This window comes from Schistocerca americana, chromosome 3, assembly GCF_021461395.2.
Source record: "Schistocerca americana isolate TAMUIC-IGC-003095 chromosome 3, iqSchAmer2.1, whole genome shotgun sequence".
Taxonomy (NCBI): domain Eukaryota; kingdom Metazoa; phylum Arthropoda; class Insecta; order Orthoptera; family Acrididae; genus Schistocerca; species Schistocerca americana.
Genome location: NC_060121.1, coordinates 126,481,552 through 126,506,434, shown reverse-complemented (window position 1 = coordinate 126,506,434; position 24,883 = coordinate 126,481,552). Strand labels below are relative to the sequence as shown.

At 39.0% G+C, this 24,883-nt stretch overlaps 1 protein-coding gene across 4 annotated transcripts in view; it reads right to left on the bottom strand.

The window, feature by feature from the left end:
* The window catches only part of LOC124605781 (pericentriolar material 1 protein-like), a 378,792-nt gene that overhangs the window by 104,035 nt on the left and 249,874 nt on the right, over positions 1–24,883 (bottom strand). For all 4 annotated transcript variants that reach the window (XM_047137665.1, XM_047137667.1, XM_047137666.1 and 1 more), the window contains 4 exons: positions 21,296–21,395; positions 16,740–16,802; positions 10,709–10,771; positions 2,256–2,318 (listed from right to left, as the gene is read on the bottom strand). In XM_047137665.1, the coding sequence (XP_046993621.1) occupies positions 2,256–2,318; positions 10,709–10,771; positions 16,740–16,802; positions 21,296–21,395 (289 nt within the window). The remainder of the gene's footprint in view (positions 1–2,255; positions 2,319–10,708; positions 10,772–16,739; positions 16,803–21,295; positions 21,396–24,883) is intronic.

Genomic DNA, 24,883 nt, shown 5'->3' with positions numbered 1-24,883 from the left:
TAGCTACCTTAGTACCTTTGTCCATACCTAATCTACCAATCATCGGCAATATCTCCCCGTCAACAAAGCCTAGCCACCCTTGGCTGTCACATCTGTAGTGACAAGCAGTCCCTCTCAAAATATACCAAGGGTCTCACTGAAGCCTTCACAGACTGTAATTATCCTCCCAACCTAGTACAAAAACAGAACTCCCATGCCTTATCTTTCCAGTCACCCACCACCACCTAAAGTCCCACCATACAACCAAAGAGGAGCATTCCCCTCATGATTCTGTACCACCCAACACTGGAGCAATTGAATTACATTCTCCACCAGAGTTTCGATTACCTCCTGTTGTGCCCTGAAATAAGAAATGTCCTACCCACTATCTTTCCTAAGACTCCCACAGAGGTATTCCGTTGTCCACTGGGCCTATGCAATATTCCCATCCATCCCTGCACAACCCTTGCTCCCAACCCCTTGCCTCATGACTCACATCCCTGTAATAGACCTAGACGCAAAACCTGTCCTATACACCTTCCCACCACCACATACTCCAGTCCGGTCACAAATATCACCTATCCTATGAAAGGCAGGGTTACCTGTGAAATCAGTTATGTGATATGCAAGCTAAGCTCCAACCACTGTAGTGCATTCAACGTGGGCATAACAACAAACAAGCTGGCTGTCTGCACAAATGGGCACTGACAAACTCTGGCCCAGAAACAGTTGACCATCCTGTTGCTGAGCATGCTGCCCAACACAACGTTCTTCATTGAAATGACTACTTCACAGCCAGTGCCATCTGGATCCTTCCCATCAACACCAGCTTTTCTACATTCCACAGGTGGGAACTCTCACTACAATACATCCTACATTCCCGTAACCCTCCTGGCCTCAACCTTCAACAGTCATTGTCCTTACCCACCTAGACCCTTCCCTATTCCCATGCCAACACTACACAGTCCTCTATTCCACCAACGCCCCCTCAGTCTTTTTACTTCTCTACTTTTCTGCTACCACCCCCCACCCCCCAATTCCTCAATCTTACCTCCCAAACGCAGCTGGCTGCCCTGCCTTCTATCCACCTCAACCCTGTATTTTCCCACAAGCAGCACTTTACCGTTCCCCACCCCTATCCTGATATCTCTCCCCCTTCCCCTCCGCACCTCTGGCTGCTCCTTACGCCTACCACTCAGCTGCCTCTCCCATCATGTGCTGCTGCTCGCAGTCTGGCTTCAGGTGCCAGAGACTGTGATGGCTTCAGCTGCCAGAGACTGTGGTCATATGTGTGTGAGTTGCATATTATATATATATATATATATATATATATATATATATATATATATATATATATATATATATATGTGTGTGTGTGTGTGTGTGTGTGTGTGTGTGTGTGTGTGCGCGCGTGCTTGTGTGCTTGCTGTGTTTTGTCTATTTTTGACTTCCATTGTTTAGCTCTGGGATACATTTAGGTGAATGGCTGGTGACTTCTACAACAAATGTAGAATACTACAAGAACTGACATATCTGCAACTCTTGCCACAGGGTACAACATTACGATAGCACTAAATGGCCACACCTTATAGCAAACTATGATCATTCTTATAACAAGCTAATATTAGACTGTTTTTGTTAAAAGATCAAAATCAAAGCAGACCATTAAGAGAAAAGGGCTGGTATACTTTATCAGGAATGTCTGAAACAATGTCAAAAGTACACAATACAATAACTTCTACAAAGACAGTTCCCGTGCATTGCTATTGGGCAATATAGGAACAAAATCAGTTTGATCTCCATGCCTCCAACCTATAAATGATGTGTCACATGTGTATGTTGAAATACTATTTAAATTTAACTATAACATGTTCTTGTGAAATGTACTGTTGACTTGTGGATGAACGTGGAAACAAACAGAAAGAACTAGGTGAAACCTGGTGTCAGAAAACAATGTTTTTCTTTCACAAAGTAGTAATGGGACTATCAGTTGAATTGCTGTCAGCAGTATCCCATGATATCATTCCAGACCACAGTTTCTAGTTCCAAGTATTTCCATTTATGAAGCAAAAATCATCAACAACCAACAGGTACACTTGAAAATTGTTCAAAATTCAAAGTGAAACTTTATTACTATTATTATTATTATTATTATTATTATTATTTTGAGTTGTTAATAACAGAGACTATCATTTGAGAAGTGCTGGAAACTGCAGCCACAGATTTTGGCCAGTCTTGTGTGAAGGTATTATATTTAAATATTGTTTGGCACATACCTGATTGATTGCTGAAGGAAAACTCTCTGCATTATTTTCAGTGCTGGCAGGTTCAGTTGCTTCCTGGGGAAATTAAATCAGACAAAAGGATAATAATGATATTACAGTGAGTCAATAATTATATCTGATTATTATACATTCAAAACACGTATAAAAATCAACTATTAAATCTGTTTAAAGCAGGTGTAAATATTCCTTGGAAATATCAAACAAGTCTACATCAAATGAAAAATTGAAGGTTAAGTCTTCTTTCTTTCAGGGCTGTGAAAAATGGTACATGTTACATCAGTTCAGTATGACCAAGAAGAGATAAAAACATAGCTACGGGTGCATGCATACATCCAGTCTTGTGTTAGTATGAATCAATAAGATATTTATCTGGTGCATTTTATTTATTATTATTTATTATTATATTACTATTTTAATACAAGAATGTATGGTTCTCGTGCAAATCATACTAAGAAAATTCAATGGTTCACAGAGTTTGGTATCAAGTTGCCTGTCAGGGCCAGTTTAAGGACGTGCGGTACACACAGCACTGATTAAAAGTGCAGAGTCTGTGTTCAGCAAAATGTACTCATTTTTAAAACTTATTATTTTATATCTTTATAAAATGTGAAGCTAATGTCAAATATAATTTATTTCATTAACTAACAAATGTTATACATGTACATTTTTGAACAATTATCTGACCAACATATTAAACCAAGACTTTAATATTATACATCACAGTTGACTTTTTTTAGCTCCATTCACACAGCATGGAAAAACCACTCTTTAGGGAAGTAAATAGATGTCATCCCATGTTTTGTGTCGCTTCATAATAAGAAAATTGTTAACCCACATTAGTGACTCAACAATAACATGTCAAGACTGTCAGAATGTGGATGCCAATGCTGTCTTGATTCAACACTGGTTGTGCCAAGTCAGTTCTGTTACTCAGCCTTAAGGATATTTCTAAAAACAAAAAATGTACACACATGCAAAAGAATACACCAAATTCTGCATCTCTGAAAGTCTGTATCATATACTGAATAAGTCTCCACATTATTACACTGTTTAGGAAAAAAAATCATTTGCTGCTTTAGTATCTAAATCTAAATGGATACTCTGCAAATACACTTAAGTGCCTGGCAAAGGGTGCACTGAACCACCTTCGCAATAATTGTCTATTATTCCACTCTCAAATGGAGTGCGGAAAAAATGAACACCTATATCTTTCCGAGCACTGATCTTCAAATTCTGTAAGTATAAAACTGAAAAGGGCAGAGCACTCTGAGGTCCCCACAACAGGTACAAATGGGTTATCAGGTGGGAAATGGGAATGCAAGAGGAACAGCACAAATAAAATCCTGTGACTAAACAAAATCATTAAAAAATAAAAAAATTCCATAATGAAATTTTCACTTTGCAGTGGAGTGTGCACTGATACGAAACTTCCTGGCAGATTAAAACTGTGTGCCAGACCAAGAATCGAACTTGGGACCTTTGCCTTTCATGGACGAGTGCTCCACCATCTGAGCTATCCAAGCATGATTCATGACCTGTTCTCACAGCTTTACTTCCACCAGTACCTAGTTTCCTACTTTTCAAACTTCACTGAAGTTCTCCTGCAACCTCGCAGAACTAGCTCTCCTGGAAGAAAGGATATTGTGTAGACATGGATTAACCACAGCCTGGGGGATGTTTCTAGAATGAAATTCTCACTCTGCAGCAATGTGTGCACTGATATGAAAATTCCTGGCAGATTAAAACTGCGTGCTGGATCAAGACTGTGGCTAAGCCATGTCTCTGGAATAGCCTTTCTTCCAGGAGTGCTAGTTCTGCAAGGTTTGCAGGAGAGCTTCTGTGAAGTTCAGAAGGTATGAGATGAGGTACTGGCAGAAGTAAAGCTGTGAGGACGGGTTGTGAGTTGGGCTTGGGTAGCTCACATGGTAGAGCACTTGGCCACGAAAGGCAAAGGTCCTGAGTTCGAGTCTCAGTTCAGCACACAGTTTTAATCTACCAGGAAGTTTCAATAAAAAAAATCATTTACTGCCTTGCATATACGCATACACTAGTGGAGACTGACCTTCATTGTAACGGAAAGCCAATCACTTGCCACAAGGCGATGCCCAGCCCATGTGGTCCCACAGCAGATGAACATGCAAGAATGGAATTGTGCAACAAGAAAACATGGCCAGTTACCTATGTGTCATACTTAATAGGTTGCCAATGTACACCAATGTGTCAAAAATGGAAGATCAGAGTGATGCTACCTGCTGCTAAACCCAATGACAAGATTCCCACATGACCTTCAAGCTATCCTGTAAATGACACTGCTGTGTCCAAGTCTGAAGCATGTGGCAGTAATAGTCAACGCAAATGAAACTGATTACATACTGATATCAATATAATAGAGGGAAACATTCCACGCGGGAAAAATATATTTAAAAACAAAGATGATGTGACTTACCATACGAAAGCGCTGGCAGGTCGATGGAAACACAAACACACATATACATACACACAAAATTCAAGCTTTTGCAACAAACTGTTGCCTCATCAGGAAAGAGGGAAGGAGAGGGAAAGACGAAAGGAAGTGGGTTTTAAGGGAGAGGGTAAGGAGTCATTCCAATCCCGGGAGCGGAAAGACTTACCTTAGGGGGAAAAAAGGACGGGTATACACTCGCGCACACACACACATATCCATCCACACATATACAGACACAAGCTTGTGTCTGTGTATGTGTGGATGGATATGTGTGTGTGTGCGCGAGTGTATACCCGTCCTTTTTTCCCCCTAAGGTAAGTCTTTCCGCTCCCGGGATTGGAATGACTACTTACCCTCTCCCTTAAAACCCACTTCCTTTCGTCTTTCCCTCTCCTTCCCTCTTTCCTGATGAGGCAACAGTTTGTTGCGAAAGCTTGAATTTTGTGTGTATGTATGTGTCTGTTTGTGTTTCTATCGACCTGCCAGTGCTTTCGTATGGTAAGTCACATCATCTTTGTTTTTAAATATATGATTACATACTGATTTAAACATCCTTGCAGTTTGAAACTGTGTGCCAGACCAGGCTTTGAATCCAAAATGTTGCCTTTTGCAAGCAATATTCTCATTGACTGTGCTGTCCAGGTATAACTCATGACCCACAAAAGTTTCATTTCTGACAGTACAACGGAGTGGCTGGGACTCATGCATGAGTACAAATCCTGCCTGCAAACACAAAGTTCTGGTGTCAGGTCCCAGACCAATATACAGTTTTGATCAGTTAGAAAGTATTTGCTGCAGACTCAAAGATAAATTCTGGGCAGATATTGACTATTTATAGAGAGGACAAAATCGAGCTCTTAGACCTGGTCTGCACAGTTAATTAGGATACCTTACTACCGGGATAAGTTTAGGTGACTGGCTGGCAATTTCCACGAGAAATGTCCAGTATGACACACATGATACATTAGTAACCTGTGTATGATGCCTCCAGGAAGCCATATACATGCAGGAGGGGGGGGGGGGGGGGGGGGGAGGTTCCATTTTGAAGATTTCCAATTGACTGAAGATTTATTGTTGCAACAGTGCAGGTGGAGTACATGAAATGATTACATTTGTATTGAAGTGCCCATACAGTATGGTGCTGACATGATTTGACCTCAGGAATGCTATATTAAATATAATTCAATGATATTTTACTTAGTAGCATGTAATCTATTTATATTGTGTATCAATAATCTGAATGTAATTATTATAACATTGCCCATGCATGTTAAATACATGTTTCGAGCTGTAAGATAAATAAATAAATAAACAAGTGGTTCTCAGGCACCAGGCATCAACCCATGCTGAAACACCCACATTAGTATATGGTGTAGCTGTCACACGTGGCAATGCAGGCACTGACTATGACATCTAGTCGATCATTGTTGTTGTTGTGGTCTTCAGTCCTGAGACTGGTTTGATGCAGCTCTCCATGCTAATCTATCCTGTGCAAGCTCCTTCATCTCCCAGTACCAACTGCAACCTACATCCTTCTGAATCTGTTTAGTGTATTCATCTCTTGGTCTCCCTCTACGATTTTTACCCACCACGCTGCCCTCCAATGCTAAATTTGTGATCCCTTGATGCCTCAGGACATGTCCTACCAACCGATCCCTTCTTCTAGTCAAGTTGTGCCACAAACTTCTCTTCTCCCCAATCCTATTGAACACCTCCTCATTAGTTACGTGATCTACCCATCTAATCTTCAGCATTCTTCTGTAGCACCACATTTCAAAAGCTTCTATTCTCTTCTTGTCCAAACTATTTATCGTCCATGTTTCACTTCCATACATGGCTACACTTCATACAAATACTTTCAGAAACGACTTCCTGACACTTAAATCTATACTCGATGTTAACAAATTTCTCTTCTTCAGAGACACTTCCCTTGCCATTGCCAGTCTATATTTTATATCCTCTCTACTTCGACCATCATCAGTTATTTTGCTCCCCAAATAGCAAAACTCCTTCACTACTTTAAGCGTCTCATTTCCTAATCTAATTCCCGCAGCATCACCCGACTTAATTCGACTACATTCCATTATCCTCGTTTTACTTTTGTTGATGTTCATCTTATATCCTCCTTTCAAGACACTGTCTATTCTGTTCAAATGCTCTTCCAAGTCCTTTGCTGTCTCTGACAGAATTACAATGTCATCGGCGAACCTCAAAGTTTTTATTTCTTCTCCCTGGATTTTAATATCTACTCCAAATTTTTCTTTTGTTTCCATTACTGCTTGCTCAATATACAGATTGAATAACATCGGAGAGAGGCTACAACCCTGTCTCACTCCCTTCCCAACCACTGCTTCCCTTTCATGTCCCTCGACTCTTATAACTGCCATCTGCTTTCTGTACAAATTGTAAATAGCCTTTCGCTCTCTATATTTTATCCCTGCCACCTTCAGAATTTGAAAGAGAGTATTCCAGTCAACATTGTCAAAAGCTTTCTCTAAGTCTACAAATGCTAGAAACGTAGGTTTGCCTTTCCTTAATCTTTCTTCTAAGATAAGTTGTAAGGTCAGTATTGCCTCATGTGTTCCAACATTTCTACGGAATCCAAACTGATCTTCCCCGAGGCCGGCTTCTACCAGTTTTTCCATTTGTCTGTAAATAATTCGTGTTAGTATTTTGCAGCTGTGGCTTATTAAACTGATAGTTCGGTAATTTTCACATCTGTCAACACCTGCTTTCTTTGGGATTGGAATTATTATATTCTTCTTGAAGTCGGAGGGAATTTCGCCTGTCTCATACATCTTGCTCACCAGATGGTAGAGTTTTGTCAGGACTGGCTCTCCCAAGGCCGTCAGTAGTTCCAATGGAATGTTGTCTACTCCCGGGGCCTTGTTTCGACTCAGGTCTTTCAGTGCTCTGTCAAACTCTTCACGTAGTATCGTATCTCCCAATTCATCTTCATCTACATCCTCTTCCATTTCCATAATATTGTCCTCAAGTACATCGCCCTTGTATAGACCCTCTATATACTCCTTCCACCTTTCCGCTTTCCCCTCTTTGCTTAGAACTGGGTTTCCATCTGAGCTCTTGATTATCATACAAGTGGCTCTCTTTTCTCCAAAGGTCTCTTTAATTTTCCTGTAGGCTGTATCTATCTTACCCCTAGTGAGATAAGCCTCTACATCCTTACATTTGTCCTCTAGCCATGCCGGCTTAGCCATTTTACACTTCCTGTCGATCTCATTTTTGAGACGTTTGTATTCCTTTTTGCCTGCTTCATTTACTGCATTTTTATATTTTCTCCTTTCATCAATTCAATTCAATATTTCTTCTGTTACCCAAGGATTTCTACTAGACCTCGTCCTTTTACCTACTTGATCCTCTGCTGCCTTCACTACTTCATCCCTCAGAGCTACCCATTCTTCTTCTACTGTATTTCTTTCCCCCATTCCTGTCAATTGTTCCCTTATGCTGTCCCTGAAACTCTGTACAACCTCTGGTTAAGTCAGTTTATCCAGGTCCCATCTCCTTAAATTCCCACAATTATACAGAATGTGAATACTGTCCTGAGATACATTATGCCACACCTGATCAGCCCATTCATGTAGTTAAGTTGCATGTGTCACTTCTCATCCCATCATATCCCACACGTGGTCAGTTGGAGACAAGCCTGAAGATCATGCTGGTCAGTAAAGCTGCTGCACATCTTGCAGAGCATGTTGAGTTTCATAGGTGGTGTGTGGGTGAGGACTATCCTGTTGGAATAACACATCTTCCTGTTGAAATAATAGCAAAGGAACACTTCTAACAACATTCTGCACGACCAAGAGCTGGTTAGTGTCTGCTCCAGAAACACCATACGTGAATGAGGGCTGTAGTTTATCACACCCCAAAGTATAAGGCCAGGGGTGGTGCCAGTGTGTCTTGGATCAATGCACTCTAAGAGGCAGCACTCATCAGGTCTGTCTCATATGAGCCAATGATAATAACTTGCATGCAGGCAGAATCTGCTTTCATCACTGAGGACCACGGCATGTTATTCCATTTTCCTAGTGACCTTTTGACAGCACCGGTCGAACCGTGCATGTCAATGCGGTGACGTGAGTGGAAGATGGGCTGGAGGTGGGTGTGCCCATAGTCCCAATGCTAATAACTGGTTTGCAACAGTTCATGTTGACATGTCTGGGTTCACAAGTCCTCTTATTTGTGCTGTGGTATCTGTATGATCTGCCACTGTTGCCCTTACAGTATGACAATCCTGCTGGGTGTCTGTGCTGTGTGGACATCCAGAACCTCATCTATGGAGGTGAGAATGTTCTCATGATCATTGATACCAGCATTGTTAAACAAATGACACCGCACATCCAATTTGTGTGGCAATTCTCCAGAAGGAGCATCCTGCCACTCGGAAGAGTGCAATTTGACATCTTCCAAACTTGCTCACTTGGCTGTAGGAAGCACGAATGCATCTCCATGGCAGGGCTGTCTGCTTGCTTCACACATCTGCACCACAATGAACCTTCTGGCTTTGAGCATACCCTATTGAAGGGTAGACACAGACACCACACTGGTAGCTATGCCACTATGCTATCTGTTGGCAGTTGTCTTTGAAACCTCTGTCGGAACATCTACTGACCCAAACTGAATATGTCGTAATCAGATCAAAATCAACATTGTCTTTCCAGATCCACTCCACTAATTCCCCCTCCCCTGACAGTGTAAAATAGCACTCTAATATTAGATTGTTATTTTGTTACAGAGGAAAACCAGAAAACACTATCTAGAGAAAACTGCTAACTAAACTTCTTCAAGAATGTTTGAAAGAACAAGGAGCGCATCAGGCTTAGCCCTCTCAGAAGAATAGGAGACAAGAATTCTAGCAAAGGGATATCTGAAATCTTTCTCCTGTAGCGAAATCAATTTGAGTCTACATGCTTTCAACATATAAATGACATCATACATGAAGAATGATCAACTATATTAAGTGTTTGTGAAATGTTACACTGAATTGTTGAATAAGCTGGGAACAAACAGGTGAAACCTGATGTCAAGAAACTGCCTGCTCCTCTCACTGAGCAACAATGAAACTGGCCAACAGATTATTAACAACAGTAGTCTGTACTAGCAGCTCCTATAACAACTTGGAAAATTTTTTAATTAATTTCAAAACTGCCACGCAATATGTTAATCAGAAGGTATAAGCTACGAGGTCTCCTCCCATTGTTGAACAAAATTTAAGTGGTTAAAATGTCTTCTAATGTACAACTTACACTCATATCGCCGTATCACCATGATTAAGAAATCACGCACAAACCTAGATTATTATCAAATATAATGTGACAGAAGCAAAAACAAACATATTGCAGCAGTAATTAGTCCAGGATTCATATTTGCAAGCAGTTTAGCCACACGTATTATTTCCATTTATGAAGGATAAAACACTAACAACCTACAGGTTTGGCTGAGAATTGTTCAGAATCCAAAGTTTCACACTTTATTTAATTAATATGATGTGCCATTTAGTGCCTCCTCCATAAAAATCTAGCCTAATATTAGTATCAATATTATGAAAATGGAAGTTGCTACTCACCATGTAGCGGAGCTGCCGAGTTACAAACAAGCTTTCAGCCAGCACAATCTTTGTCTAAAATAGATGACAGTTTGATGAAGGTCATACTGGGCGAAAGCTTATTTCTGACAGCCTTTTCATTGTGCCTATCTGTGACTCAGCATCTCCGTTACATGGTGAGTAGTAACTTTCCTTTTCATAATACTGTCACATTCCATCCTAGATTTTCCATTGATTGATTTCTATTATTAGTATTGTTATTTCATCCCATATTTTCTGTTGTTTGATACTTTTTTATTAGTTTGATTTGTATGTATTAAATGGCTATTATTTAAGATGTGAAGGATGCAGTGGATGAAGTTTTTGATCTGTCTGGTGTGAGGAAGTACTATATTTACACTTTTTGGCACACACCTGGTTGTTTGTTGTGGTAAAATTCTCTGCGATATTGTCAGTGGTCACAGGATCAGCTGGTTCCTTGCGAAAACAAATAACAAAATGGAAATACAATGATAATGATACTGCAGTGAGCAAATAATTAAATCAAATTATTGTAAATTCAATAATAGTATGAAGGACAACTATTAATCCACATGTTTAAAACTAGTGTAAACATTCCTTGGAAATATAAACAACTCTGCATAAAAAAAAATGGAAAGTTTGCTTTTCTTATTTCAGAGCTTTGTAAATTGATACATCTTACAATAATTCAGTATAAGCAAGAATAGATAAAAACATAGCTGTGAATGCAAGCATCTATCCGAGAATATTTTATTACAACAGTGCAAGGTCCACATACAAATCATAATATGAAAGTACAGTGGTTCATTCTCTTCAGTCTGAAATTGCCTCCATGGCCAATACTTTCTGGAGACTTTCTGCACATTACAGACAAGGTGATCTGGTCAAGACAGATACCTGTAACTAGATAGAAAAGTTTAACCCTTTCAGACCATTTGGCTACAATTTTGTACATTAACTTTTACTGTGCCTTAGCTATAACAGAAGTATTTTTTTTCCAATGGAAAGCTGAGGTACACATTCATGAATGTTCAACCTTTTCATCATGTGCAATTGCTGCCAACTGTAGGGCATCCCTATGAAAATATCAGCAAGTCGATATAGCAGTGCGCAGCATGTTATGACATTACGCAGCAGCCCATGATCACCAGGATACACAGATATGGCTAGTTCACTATATTCCACTTTATAATTGAATATTGCTATTGACATTTTGCATGGTAATTACTGAATGATCATTTTACTATTTATTACAATAGAGAATATTCTGTAATAAGTTATTGTTCACCATAATAAGAAGCTACATCACTAAATTATGTTTTCAAAATAGGTACATATTTTTGTATAAATCTTGCCTCTAAAATCATTAAAAAATCACCTACAAGCATTACCACGTAAATAAAAATTTTCGTTCTACCAGAAAAAAATCAGGTCTGAAAGGGATAAGGAAGAGTGCACAGTTAATGAAGTGGCAAATCACTTTTACATTAGTCACAGCTGATATAATTCATGATTGAATGAGTTCCCAAATGAGTATGTACAGCTGGTACTGAAACAAGTTAAGGGAAAATGTGAAAATTTTCTTATTGGTATGAATTTTTGAACAGCACTTTGTGGATGATGGAATATTCTTAAGCAGAATCACTGTTGGTGGAAAAATGGTTTGCTGCCAGATCACATTGTGTAAATTTTACAACATTTAATCAACACAATGGTTCAACATCATCAAGTGGCTACTGGTATGCACAATGAGGATATCTCATCTGTTTCCAGATGGATGGTGGCAGCAACCCCACAGATCCCTATCAGGAAGCAAGGAGTGGTCTTCTATATACACATACTGGGTCACCAGTGCTTCTGCTGGGTTGCACTACTTCCAGGAAACAAACCAAAGCTGGTAGCAAGGCGAGTCCTCCACTATGGTGCAGCAGGGCTGTCCTCAGAAATTTTTGGTTTTCTTAATATCTGGCACCAAGCACTGGATTTCTAACTGTACTTAAATGGAATCTTGAGTCTCTTCTTCTTCTTCTTCTTCTTCTTCTTGGACAGTTCTGTCTTGGAAATTTTACCACTTCTTAATTTTGTTCCTGCATTTTGTTCTGTCTTCAATTTCTTGCTTATCTATGCCTGTTTGTTCTAGGTCTTTATACAATTTCCTAAGCCAGTTTGGTTTGCTTTTCAGTTTTTGAATATGCTGCAAAACTTCCTTTAGTCAGTTTGCTACAAATAGGACGTGCCTACATGGCATTAGTCTTCTTTTCCTACTTTTGTCTGTTTTATTAATTTTCTTTTATTGATTCCAAAATAGTGTTTCTGATTGCACATGTGTATTCAGGCCAAATTAGTGTCTAGTAATGATGAATTTTTGTGTTTCTAAAGAATGATCTTTTATTGTAAACATCTTTTGTTAAATGAAATGATAAGTGCTTCTTTTGCAATCTTGTCCTGGTGGCTTCTTTCACCCCTCCACTGTGCTGGATGACTAGTCCTAAATACTCAAATTTGTCTCCTCTCCTGTTACTTCCATACCTTGTGTTTGATTTTGATAGTGTAATCTTGTTGTTTCTCATTACTTCCATTATTTTGAATGAGATTTCTAGTCCCACTTTTACTGCTGTTCAACGTGTTTCTGTCCATCTTAGTGCTACCTTTATACTGTCTGCCAGAACTGCTAAAACATATGCATACGCTTAGCAATCAGTTTTGAGATTATCTCTTTTCATGCCAAATTGTATTACATTCTTTTATGTTAGATTCTTCCAATTTCTTCCTCCATTCTCTGGTCACTTTTTCAAGTACATACTTACATGAGATTGGAGCTAGCCACTGACTAGTCTAATTCCTGCCTTTATCTCAAATAGGTCTCAAATTTCTCCCATGATTTTAAGGTGGAATTTGTATTTGTTAATATTTCTTTTAAATGTTACTGTGTTTTCTTATTTACTGCAAATTCTTCCAGGGTTTTGAATAAAATTAGCCTGTGTACAGAGACATACCGCTTTTTAAAATGTACAAATCCACAGAATAACTTAGCTATTTCAAACCTTTCTTTAAATATTAGCTTCAAATTACTGATTTATTCTGCACATGACCTATCCCTTTTCTAATTCTGCCTGATATTCTCCTGATTCTGCATCCAGTTCTTCTTCAATTCTTCGGGAAAGAGCTGCAGAAAAGATTTTGTACGCTACATGGACTAAGGATGTACCCGCTGTCCCCTGCTCACCCTTCCTAACGTCATTCAAACCAGTTTCATCATGTTTTTTGTGTAGTGGGTGGATTAGTGATTACTGCTACTTTCCTTCTTCTTGCCTTTTTCCATCAGTTTAAATAATGCCAATTGTGTCTCTCTTCCACTACGTTTTAGAATTTCTGCTATTACAATTACTATCATTTCATGGTCCTTTAATTCTGAGTCCCTATTGATAAGGTTATCCTCTGTAGAAATACATACAGCTTTCTTTATCACACAATCCCTTAAGTATGAAACTGAAGGCATAATCTTTGTCTTCTCGTACATCACTCCCTGTGGAAAGGCAATCTCATCTACTGTACATTTATCTGGTTGGTCTAAGTGAATATGATACAGCTCTTCATCACTCTGGTTTGCACTGTGCAGAATGTCTAGTCACTATAAGACATTCAACAATGACGTGGACTCTCATATACGCATCATGTCCTACGACAGATACAATCTTTGATGGGCCCAACAAGTTCCTCAGTTTTGCAATTGGACAAAATATACATTTAATGTTATGATGCTGGTGGATTCTCCCAATTTTTGAGAAAATACCACCAACATATGATATGAAACCCTTGACAGTGGGTACCTCCAGTTCTTCATTTTGCTGCTCAAGCTGGTTGCACCTGGTGGAATATGTGACAAATTTGTTCTTTAGAATAGCTGCTCTGTTGGAAAATTGTTTTCAGATCTTGGATACGGAAGCTCACCTAACAGACCATCAGTATCAGAGACGACTTGTTCTGTGAAGGAGAGTCTGCAATACACTACAACATTGTGTAGTGTGTTGCTAAATTGTTTCCTCTAAAAACAAAACCATCATGGGAAAGTGAGGGCTCCCTATGGTAACCTCATCTACTTGCTCAGAGATTTGTGTACAAGGAGTGTCAGTAGTGATGTAAGATGCTTAACTACAAAGTCCATGCAGATTTTTGATAGTGTCTCATTGGCACAAGCCCTTACTGGCAAGGGTGAATGTGAACTCTTCTTGAGAAAGGTCTAGAATTTCCTCTGAATCTAGTCCATTGGGGTCATTATTTAAGTTGCAATATGGAGAATAATTGAATACCTTGCCATTACATTCAGTACAGGACAGATGATGACAGTGGCATTAGCCTTGTTGGAAGGCAAAATAAACATATCCTTGTCTTGTCTTAAGTCATGGAGAGCAGTACTTCATAATGACATGATGCTGAGTTTACTATTTGTGACTATTTGGAGACTGAGCCAGAAAGTGGCGGCATTCCACCTAATTTCCTAAGCAGCATCCCTTGGGAGTCTTGATACTTCCCATTATACTCCAGTTGCAGTGTCTTGGATTGGAGCAGTCCTGGATGCAGGTATCAATTTCAGATGTTTCTCTAAAACAGAGATCACTGTACCACCCAGAATCTTTCAAGCAAGAGTAAATACTATACATCACAATGGTGTATCTTCTTACAACATTTGGAGGATCATGTGGTCATACTTTTGAGTTCGATGAAGCTTCATTTAGTGATCTGCCTTATTCGCTAGTGTCCAAGTAACACTATTTATCCAGTCCCAGGATACTGCTGAGATATTAGATGATATCTTCAGATGTAAAGATAGTAATCTCGTTGACACCAAATCTGTTCCCAATGTGCATAGCATATTTTCCGTCTCATCAATGTTAGCCACTGCCTAATTCTAGTGGTGGCCACAGAAAATATTTGAATATTGTTTTGTTACAAATCAAAACCAGAAAATGTTATTAAGAGGGAATAGATAAGCATACATCATCAATGACACATCACAAGTGAAACACTTAGATGCTGTCCCACTATACTAAGCTTTTGTGAAATGTAAAGTCAAATTATTGAAGAAACTGGGGAAAAAAATAAAAAGAACCAAGTGAAATCTGGTGTCAGGAAGCTGCCCGTTAATCTCACAGAGCACTAACAGAACAGACCAATGGATCACCATCAACAGTAGATTGTAGAATCAGTCCATACAATTTGGAGAGAGATTTCATATTAAATCGAAGTCACTGCCACACAGGCTACTTATCAGAAGTTACAAGGTATTCTCCCCCTACTAAACAAATTTAGGTGGTTAAAAGGCTTCTAATATACCACTGCCACCTCCAACTGCAGATAGTAATATTTGATATAATGTGACAGATACAGAGAAAATCATACTTCAGAGGTAATTGGACCTCATTTCATATTTGGAAATATTTCATCAACATATGTTGTTGTTGTTGTTGTTGTTGTTGTGGTCTTCAGAGAGACTGGTTTGATGCAGCTCTGCATGGTAGTCTACTCCGTGCAAGCCTCTTCATCTCTGAATAAGTACTGCAAACATCCATTTGAATCTGCCTCCCTCCACATGTTTTAGCCCTCATATTTCCCTCTATTACCATACTGATTATTCCTCGATATCTCAGTATCCATCCTATCAATCGATCCCTTTTTTTAGTTAAGATGTGCAATAAATTTCTTTTTGCCCAGTTTGATTTAGAACGTCCTCATTCATTTTTCAATCTACCCATCTAAACCTCAGTATTCTTCTATAGTGCCACATTTCAAAAGCTTCTGTTCACTTCTTGCCTGAACAGCTTATTGGCCACGTTTCACTTTTGTACAAGGCTGCACCACAGACAAATACCTTCAGAAAAGACCACCTAACATATAAACTTACATTAGATGCTAAAAAAATTCCTCTTTTTCTAATGCTTTTCCTACTATGCAAGACACTACCCATTCTGCTCAACTGCTGTACCAGGTCCTTCACTGTCTCTTACAGAATTACAATGACAAAAGAGACCTTTCTTTACCCTGAACTTTAATCGTCTTTCCAAAGTTCTCCTTGGTTTCTTTTCGTGTCCGCCAAACATACAGACAGAACAATATCAGGGAAAGTCTACAACCCTGTCTCACTCCCTTCTCAATTACTGCCTCTATGTCCTTCTACTCCTATAACTGCAGTCTGGTTTCTACACAAGTTATATCCCTGTTACTCCATGAGATCTATTATATCTATTTTCAACAGCTTTCAGATTTGGCTGAGAAATGTTAAGAACGGGAGATTCCATAAATTTGTATTATTTTGATTGATAGATATTAAAGGATTATTATTTAAAATGTGATTTATAAATTAGATGGAGTTTTTGGTCTTTTTTGTGTGAGAAAGTATTATATTTAAACTTTGTTTTGTACATACTGGATTGTCTGCTACGCTGAAAGTCTCTGTGATATTCTCAGTGGTCACAGGTCCAGATGGCTCCTGGGAAAAACAAATCAACAAAAAGGAAGTAGGATGATAATTATGTTACAGTGCGCAAAATATTGGATCTGAATACTGTATATACGATACAGTTATAAAAATTAACTAATAATCTATACCTGTAACATTAAGAACTTTCCTTGGGAGTACAGACAGGTCTACATCAAATGTTAAAAAGACAGTTAATTGTTCCTTCCTTGTGACAAGTGCATGAGTGTAATACGCTGCATTACTACAATCATTAGCATGAAGAGATAAAATGTATAACTATGAATGCAATCATCTATCCAGTGTTGTATCAGTATAGCTTAATGTAATGTTTTTAATGGTGCAGCTAAACATAAAAGAATATTTTACTGCAACAATGCACAGTTCACATGGAAACAACAATAAGAAACTACAATGGTTTACTCTCTTAAGTCTAAAATTGTTTCTGTGGTCAGCATTTTGTGGAAACTTTGTGCACAGGTGCTTTGGTCAAGACAAATAAGTATGAATAGACAGAAAAGTTTAAGTGAGGCTGTGTCATTAATGAAGTAGCATATCACTTTTACATTAGTCATGTCTCAGTGGTTGCAATAATTCATAACTGAACAAATTCCCAGAAGAGTGAGTATAGCAGATGCTGAAACAAATTATGAGAAAATGTGAGATGTATCAAATAAATATTTGCATACAAAATTACAACAGCACTTTGTGGATGATAAAATTTCTTAAGAGGGATCACTATAAGTGATAGTACACGAATTCACCATCATCCGCATGAGAATGAAGGTAATAAGGAGTAGGCAGGGGCTGTCACTGTATTAGTCATCTGAGCATGTGTAGTTTGAACAGCATAATCATTTCATCAGATGTGTTGCATTTCTGCATGTAATAGTATAGTCACTTATTTATATACCACTTACAAATTTGTAAGTTCCAAAATCAACGATTATTACAGTATCTCATCAAAAATGACAGGAAATAAATAAGCAAAAATGGAAATTTCAGGATAGAATAACAACCATATGGAAATGGTAGATTGCTAATCATGACACAGAGGAAAATGCTAAAATATTTAAGCTTTCACACAAAATCTTTCTTCTGAAATAGAAACACATACACATTCACACAAGCACAAGCACACATAGTCAATGTTTTTAGGCACTGGGGTCAAAGGAAGGGCAGCTTAGTGTCATCAGCAAAGTGTTCTGCTCCACTACCACTACAGAGGATGCTACTATCGAATTGCCAATAGGATCTGTCTTAATTCAGGAACAATGTTGGAAGTGATATCCATTCTGTGTCAATTTTTGGATGTTTTTAAATCCACAGTGGAGAAAAGACAGACCATACGGCCCTTGATAAATCATATCAGCACTGGGGATTATCCACCAAATAACCAGCATTCACATAGAATGTCCTTGGCTGAACAACAGATAATATGGAAGGAAGTGATGAAGATGTGCAAAATTATATCACTGGATTTTCTGGGAGTCCTTTATGCTACCACTCACAAAGAAAGCACTCTATCCATTGCCATGCACTGATGACATCCTAGACTTCTTAAAAAGGATCAAAGTATTTCTCAGCTATGAACATGCAGACAGACTACTGGTAAAACAATGTTGATGAGGCTAACTGGGAAGAGGCTGCCTTCATAACTCTTGGTGGCTTCTATGGGTTTAAAGTTACGCCATTTGGAGTGTTTAATGCTCCAGCCACCTTCAACAATGTGGTGGACAACCAGCTTCTACACCTTCAATGGATGATGTGTCTGTGCTATCTGGATAACATCGTTATAGTTTTGGAGACATTTGAAGAACATCTAAGGCAGCCATATTAGAGCATCCTCACCTGAATCCAAACGAAGTGCCTCTTCATTGCCAAAAAAATAAAAATCTTGGGCATATAATGTATGGCAACTGAGTCCATCCCAGTCCAGAGAAAATAACAGCAGTCAGAGATTTTCTGACTCCTCAACACATTTGAGAAGTGTGAAGTTTTCTCAAAAAGTGCTTGTACTATGGCATTTCATTTCTTGAAGGACATCTGTATCAAGGTACATCCCTTGCAAGAACTATGGCAGCAAAGTTCCAAATTTTCCTGGAATGAGGAGGAAGAAAGAGTTTTCCTTGTCTTAAGGAGGCACTATCATCATCTCCAGTTCTAGCATGCTAGAATGCTGAGACAGAAATTCACACCTATGATAGCAGTTTTGGGATAGGGGCAGTTCTAGCACAAATTCAGGAAGATGCTGAAAAGACAGTAGCTTATTGTTCTAGAGCACTCTCCAAGTCAAAGATGAACTGCTCTACAACATCTTGCTATTGTTTGGGCCATTTAAAGCTCCAAAATCCATCGTGGCCACCATTCTCTCTGTTGGCTGACAAGCCTGAAGGATCCATTGGGTCGACTGGCAAGATGGGCACTGAGACTTCAGGAGTACATCACAGTGCTATACAAAAATGGAAGAAAGCACAAGAATGCTGAATGCTTTTCAAGGAATCTTTTCGTGGAACACAGCAGCATGGACGAAATCTGAGACATCGACACATTAACTGACACTGCTGATGAACAGAGGGAAATTCCAGCACCGATGAAAACCAAAGAAGCATTCAAAGAGGAGGAACCAATCAAAGGAGAATTCCAGTTCATAAACAGAACATCATGTAAGAGGAGCCAAGATCCAATGGTTGCTCATCACCTCAGTTCCTCTACAGGCAGGTATCCTGAAGTATTTCCGTGATGCTCCCGCATCTGGTCACCTGGAATTCGTGGAGACTCTAGACAGTATCAGATGCAGGTATCACTCACTCACCAGGTCTCTTCTGATCTGTTAAGACACTATGTGTAAGGAATGACAGTGATGGAAACACATACAATAATTATCCCTGGGGCGTGTGGTACCAATCTTGCCTGCAGCAGTATCATTCCACTGAATTGGGATCGAACTCTTGCAGATTTTCCCAAAGTCGACAAACGGAAATCGATGGATGATAGTCTGCACTGACTACTTCATTTACTATGCTGTCACTAAAGCTGTGCCAACTGACAAAACTCCAGTAATTGCAAAATTCATTGCAGAAGATGTCATTTTGAAGAACAGACCAATCTGTGTGGTAACCTCTGATTGTGGAAAAGGTTTCTGGTCAAGACTTGCATCCAAAATTATTGTACACTCTGACATTACCCACAGGATGAAAGCTACCTACCATCTGCAGATGAATGGCTGCAGAGAATGCTTTAACATAAGACATCGGCAACACTGGCAAATATACTCTCTTTGTATAGCGATGTCAAACAGAGTGTTTGGCATAGAATACAGCCTGCTGTGACATTCGCAAACAACACAGCAATGCAAGGCACTAAAGAGATTTCACACCGTTCTTCCTGATCCACGGTTGTGAAGCTAAAACGAGAATGGATAAACTGTCCCCATTTCAATCAGATGATACTCAGTACGACTGTGTGAAATACCTCTTCAACAGAACTGAAAAAGCAATGCAGCTGGCTTGCATATGGATCCCAGATGCCTGTGAGAAAGACTGAGAGCACTACAATGCAAAGCTTCAACCAGTGAAATATAGCCCAAGGACTTTGTATGGATTTTTATGCCTGTGTGGAAAGTAGGACTATCTGAAAAGTTACTAAAGTGCTACTTTAGGCCATTATTGTATCCTTCATCACTTGTCAGATGTCACATATGAAGTCAAGAATTGAGACCCTTCATCAAGAAGATAAAAGTGCAGAGACATTGTCCATATCCGTCCTACATAGCCCTAATACAGTCCAGAGGTGCAGGTCAATGATGGGAGGTTCAACGAAACTGAAAACCTACTTGACAATCACAAATCTTCGGTGTGAGGTGCTGCCTTTGATGCTCGTCATAATGAAGAGGATGTAACAACACAACGAGAATGCAACGCTCAGTCAATGCTGCCGTACAGAGGACCACTGACAAGGTCTGAATTCAGAGTGCTGTAGGCAGCTACAATGAGAACTTCTGAAATGGCAAGTTGCTGTTTCGCCAGGAGAGGGAGCAATGCCACAAGCTGTGAAGCATGCAGCACAGCATAGTGGTTAGCACTGCTGGTTGGTGTGCTGCAGGTCACCAGTTCAAACCTGACCAGAAATTAGTTGTTATTTAGTAGTTATCATGTCTGGAAAATTCTCCAAATAGCTTATGTTTGCAGTTGTTGTACTGTATATTCTGGAATATTTGTTGTTTGTATAAAGACCAGCATTCTGGAACATTCAGTTTGTATATACAGCTGCACTCTCCCTTGGTAATAAACATGCTTTCAGTTCTAAATGTTGTGCTCCATTGACAACACTGCCTTCGGATTTGGATTTGATTGTGGTCTCAACATAACAGTATCAGAGTAATGAAATATTGGCTTGATAACAAACTTGCAACAAATAGGAAAAGAATGTTTACAAAGTGATTTGGAGAGGTGAGCAAATATCACACTAGCATTAACAATAGCACTTTTGTCATTCTAACCTACCTCGTCTCTCCGAACAGTGTCCACAAAACGCAAAAAGGTCAGTTCACTCTGCACAACTTCAGTAATTGCAGTGAGCAATTCTTCCCCAACATCTCGCAGTCTGGAAAGAATGAGAAAATAAGATGCCTTTCCTCCAAGAACAGTACCACGTGTGTTACAAATTTAGGATTTTTTTTTCTATATAGAGCTGAATACAAGACACATACTATATCACTGCTGTTAAAATCAATCATACTTTTCATTATATGTAAATAGACTACTGAAGCCTGGCAGAGCTCTATGTCACACTAGAAAATTATATTTGATTTTGTTTCTTGAAACTGGGGGGTAGAATTCAGGGCATCCTTTTGGAAACTATGTGCTGTAATTGTATCTTCATAACTGTTCAATAAGAGATACCCATAGTTTATACTATATAAATATTTCTCTCTCACTTCTTTGAAAGATGCCTTCAGCTGCCACCACCAAAATGTTTTTCTAGATTGATAAAAGCTATATAGCATTTCTTATTTTGATTTATTCTTTGTTCCAGTTCATATTCTTGCTCTCTTAACACAGTAAAACAGTAAATGTGCAATTATACACTGTGTCAAAATGAGAAGTGTCTTGATTCCAACAGAAAATGGGTTCAACAAAGCACATATTAAACACAGAATAACAAAACGGACCACAGAGTATGCATTAAAAATCTTCATGAGTAACTAGGACATAAATAACATAAAAGTGTACCAGTATCAATGTGATTTTATTTCTCTTCAACTTATCTGGCATCTTTTTTGATATGTGCATGTGAGTTCTCATTTCACATTTTCAAATTCTTATAACACAAATCCTCATTGTTGGTGTGGTATAACAGCGACCTATGCGTATTATAACTGACTTACTGTTGTATACAAGTTTCATCTTACAATAGCAGTGTGTATTGATTGCATCTGTCATAAATTTCCCCTCTTTAAAAGTCCATTAGTGAGCATAATGCAGGGGAAAAACTTTCAGGACTCGAAATTCCAAGTAGCTTCAAAGCAGCAGAAAATTTTATTCTAAATTTTGCTGTTGTTTTAGTGTTTTATTGGGTGTTAATCACTTCAGTTCTTGAAGCTAATTTCTATTCAGAAATTAATATTTATTTGTTTACTACTGTGTAAAACATTGCACCTGCCACAATGCTATTTTCAGACGAAGGATAGATTACTTGTGCATAAGCAACTGACTGAGCTGTCAACTGATTGGAAGCTGCAGAGAATAGATAGAAAGAGATACACATGAGATAGAACAGGTACTATACTATTCTGAGAATACCGTCCCATCTCCAGGAAGTATAGCATCCATCACTACACAACTACCCGACTGTGAGTGACATGTCAGTAGAAGATTTTGGGGTCCAGAGTATGGGAGGTAGGGATCAAGAAGAACTTGGGGTATGTCACTCATTCTCTAGCCAACAAGTGTGAGGTGTTGTCGTCTCACCCTGAAACTGAACTTGAGCCAATGAGACACATTTCATCTGTTAGGAAGCCTGCCACATCATGTGTCAGAGGGAGGCAAGCACAAAGAGAAGGGATCTGTTACTTGTCAGCAGTTCAACTCTATGGCAAGTAATGCTACCACAGAAAGGAATGGGAAAGAACACCATGTGCACTAAGTGTGTATGGCCAGAGGCCTCATCAAACATGTTGAACAGGCTGTTTCAGTATCTACTGAAGGATTAGGATGCACCCAGCTGCAGACTGTGGTGCATGTTGGAACAAATGATGCCTACCTTCTGGACTCTGATGTCATTCTCAGATCATTCCAGTGACTTGCAAAGAGGGTTGAGAAGCCAGTCTTGCCCTTGGAATTTCAACAAAGTTCAGTATCTGCAGCATTGCCTCCAGCACAGATCGCTGCCCGCTTGGTTCCGAGTCAAGTTGAAGGAATGAAAAATAATTATTAAATGTTCTGTGACAAGCTACGCTGCAACTTCCTAGATTTGTGTCATAGTGTTGTAAACTGTAAAATCCCATTGAATGGGTCAGAGATGGACAACACATCAGAGACTGCTACCCAGGGAAGTATGAATGGTGCAGACAAGGTATTCTTTTTGATTAGGTGACTCTCCATCCAGTCAGAAATAATAGCTGTGTGAGCACCAGAGTGTTAGTATAAAATCTAGAGATATCTCCCACTCTTTACCCCAAATGCCCCCCAACCACCCCTTGAGACTATTACAATTCCAATGATTAACTGGGGAGGTATTTGCAATCATGTACCAGAAAGTGCTCCCAAAATAAATTTGAATTCACATAATTCTAGGTGCAGAGAGACAGTTGTTGTGGACTTTAGGCTGAAGACTGGTTTGATACATCCCTCTATGATAGCCTATCCCACAAGAGCCTCTTCATATCTGGAAAACTACTCCTAATTATGTCCATTTGAACCCGCTTACTGTAGTCAAGCTTTGGTTGCCTTCTACAATTTTTAACCACCATAGTTCCTTTCATTAGCAGTCTTACAATTCATGGATAGCTCAGGATAGGTATGATCAATAGATTTCACTTTTATCCAAGTTGTGCCACAAATTATGCTGGCTGCTAAAACCCAAAATTAACAGCACTGACATTTTAGGGGTGAATCTAAGTGTCTATTGATAGTATAGGCTGACAAAAAATGGAGATGATGTAACTTTCACACTAAAAAAGAAACTCAAATTCACTGAGATAGAAGCTGAAGCTCCTTGTGAGACTGACTGAACAAGATCAGTACCAACTTAGTAGTAGTAGTAGTAGTAGTAGTAGTAGTAGTACGGTCAGGTCTAGTCATGGGTTATGCCTCTTCCATTTTTCTCTGTCCATAGCCAGTCTTTTCATTTCTGAATATTTGTCTCCTTTTGTATTGTCCAGCATTTGTCATCTTCACCTTTTTCCATTCACGATTCCTTCTATTGCGTCCTTCAATAAACATTCCCTCCTCAAACAGTGTCCAATCCAGTTCCGTTTTCTCTTTCTGATACCTTTCAGCATGTTTCTTTCTTCTCCAACTCTTCTTAATATTTCTTCATTCCTTACTCGGTCTTCCCATCTCACTTTTTCCATTCTTCTCCATATCCACATCTCTAGTGCCTTCAATCTTCTTTCATCTTCCTTACTCAATGTCCAGGTCTCTGCACCATATAGTGCAATGCTCCAGATGCAACATTTGGTAAGTCTTTTCCTCAGATCTATGTTTAGTGGTCCACAAAGTAATTTCTGTTTCCTCTTGAATCCTTCTTTAGCCATTGCAATTCCTTTCCTAATTTCTGTTGAGCAATACATATCATCCATTATTACACTTCCCAAGTAATTGAAGTTATTCACTTGCTCTATTTCCTCTACCCCATTTTCATACAACATTTTCTCCTCTTTCCTCCAATTACCATGCTTTTTGTTTTCTGCTTGTTAATTTTCATTCCATATTCTTCGACTGTTGAGTATAGATCATCTAACATGTGTTCCATCTCTCTTGCACTCTCTGCCGTCACAACAATGTTGTCTGCAAATCTTATACACTCCACCATCTGACCACCTATACAAGTTCCTCTCCTTCCATCGACTGAGTGGGTAAAAAATTTTA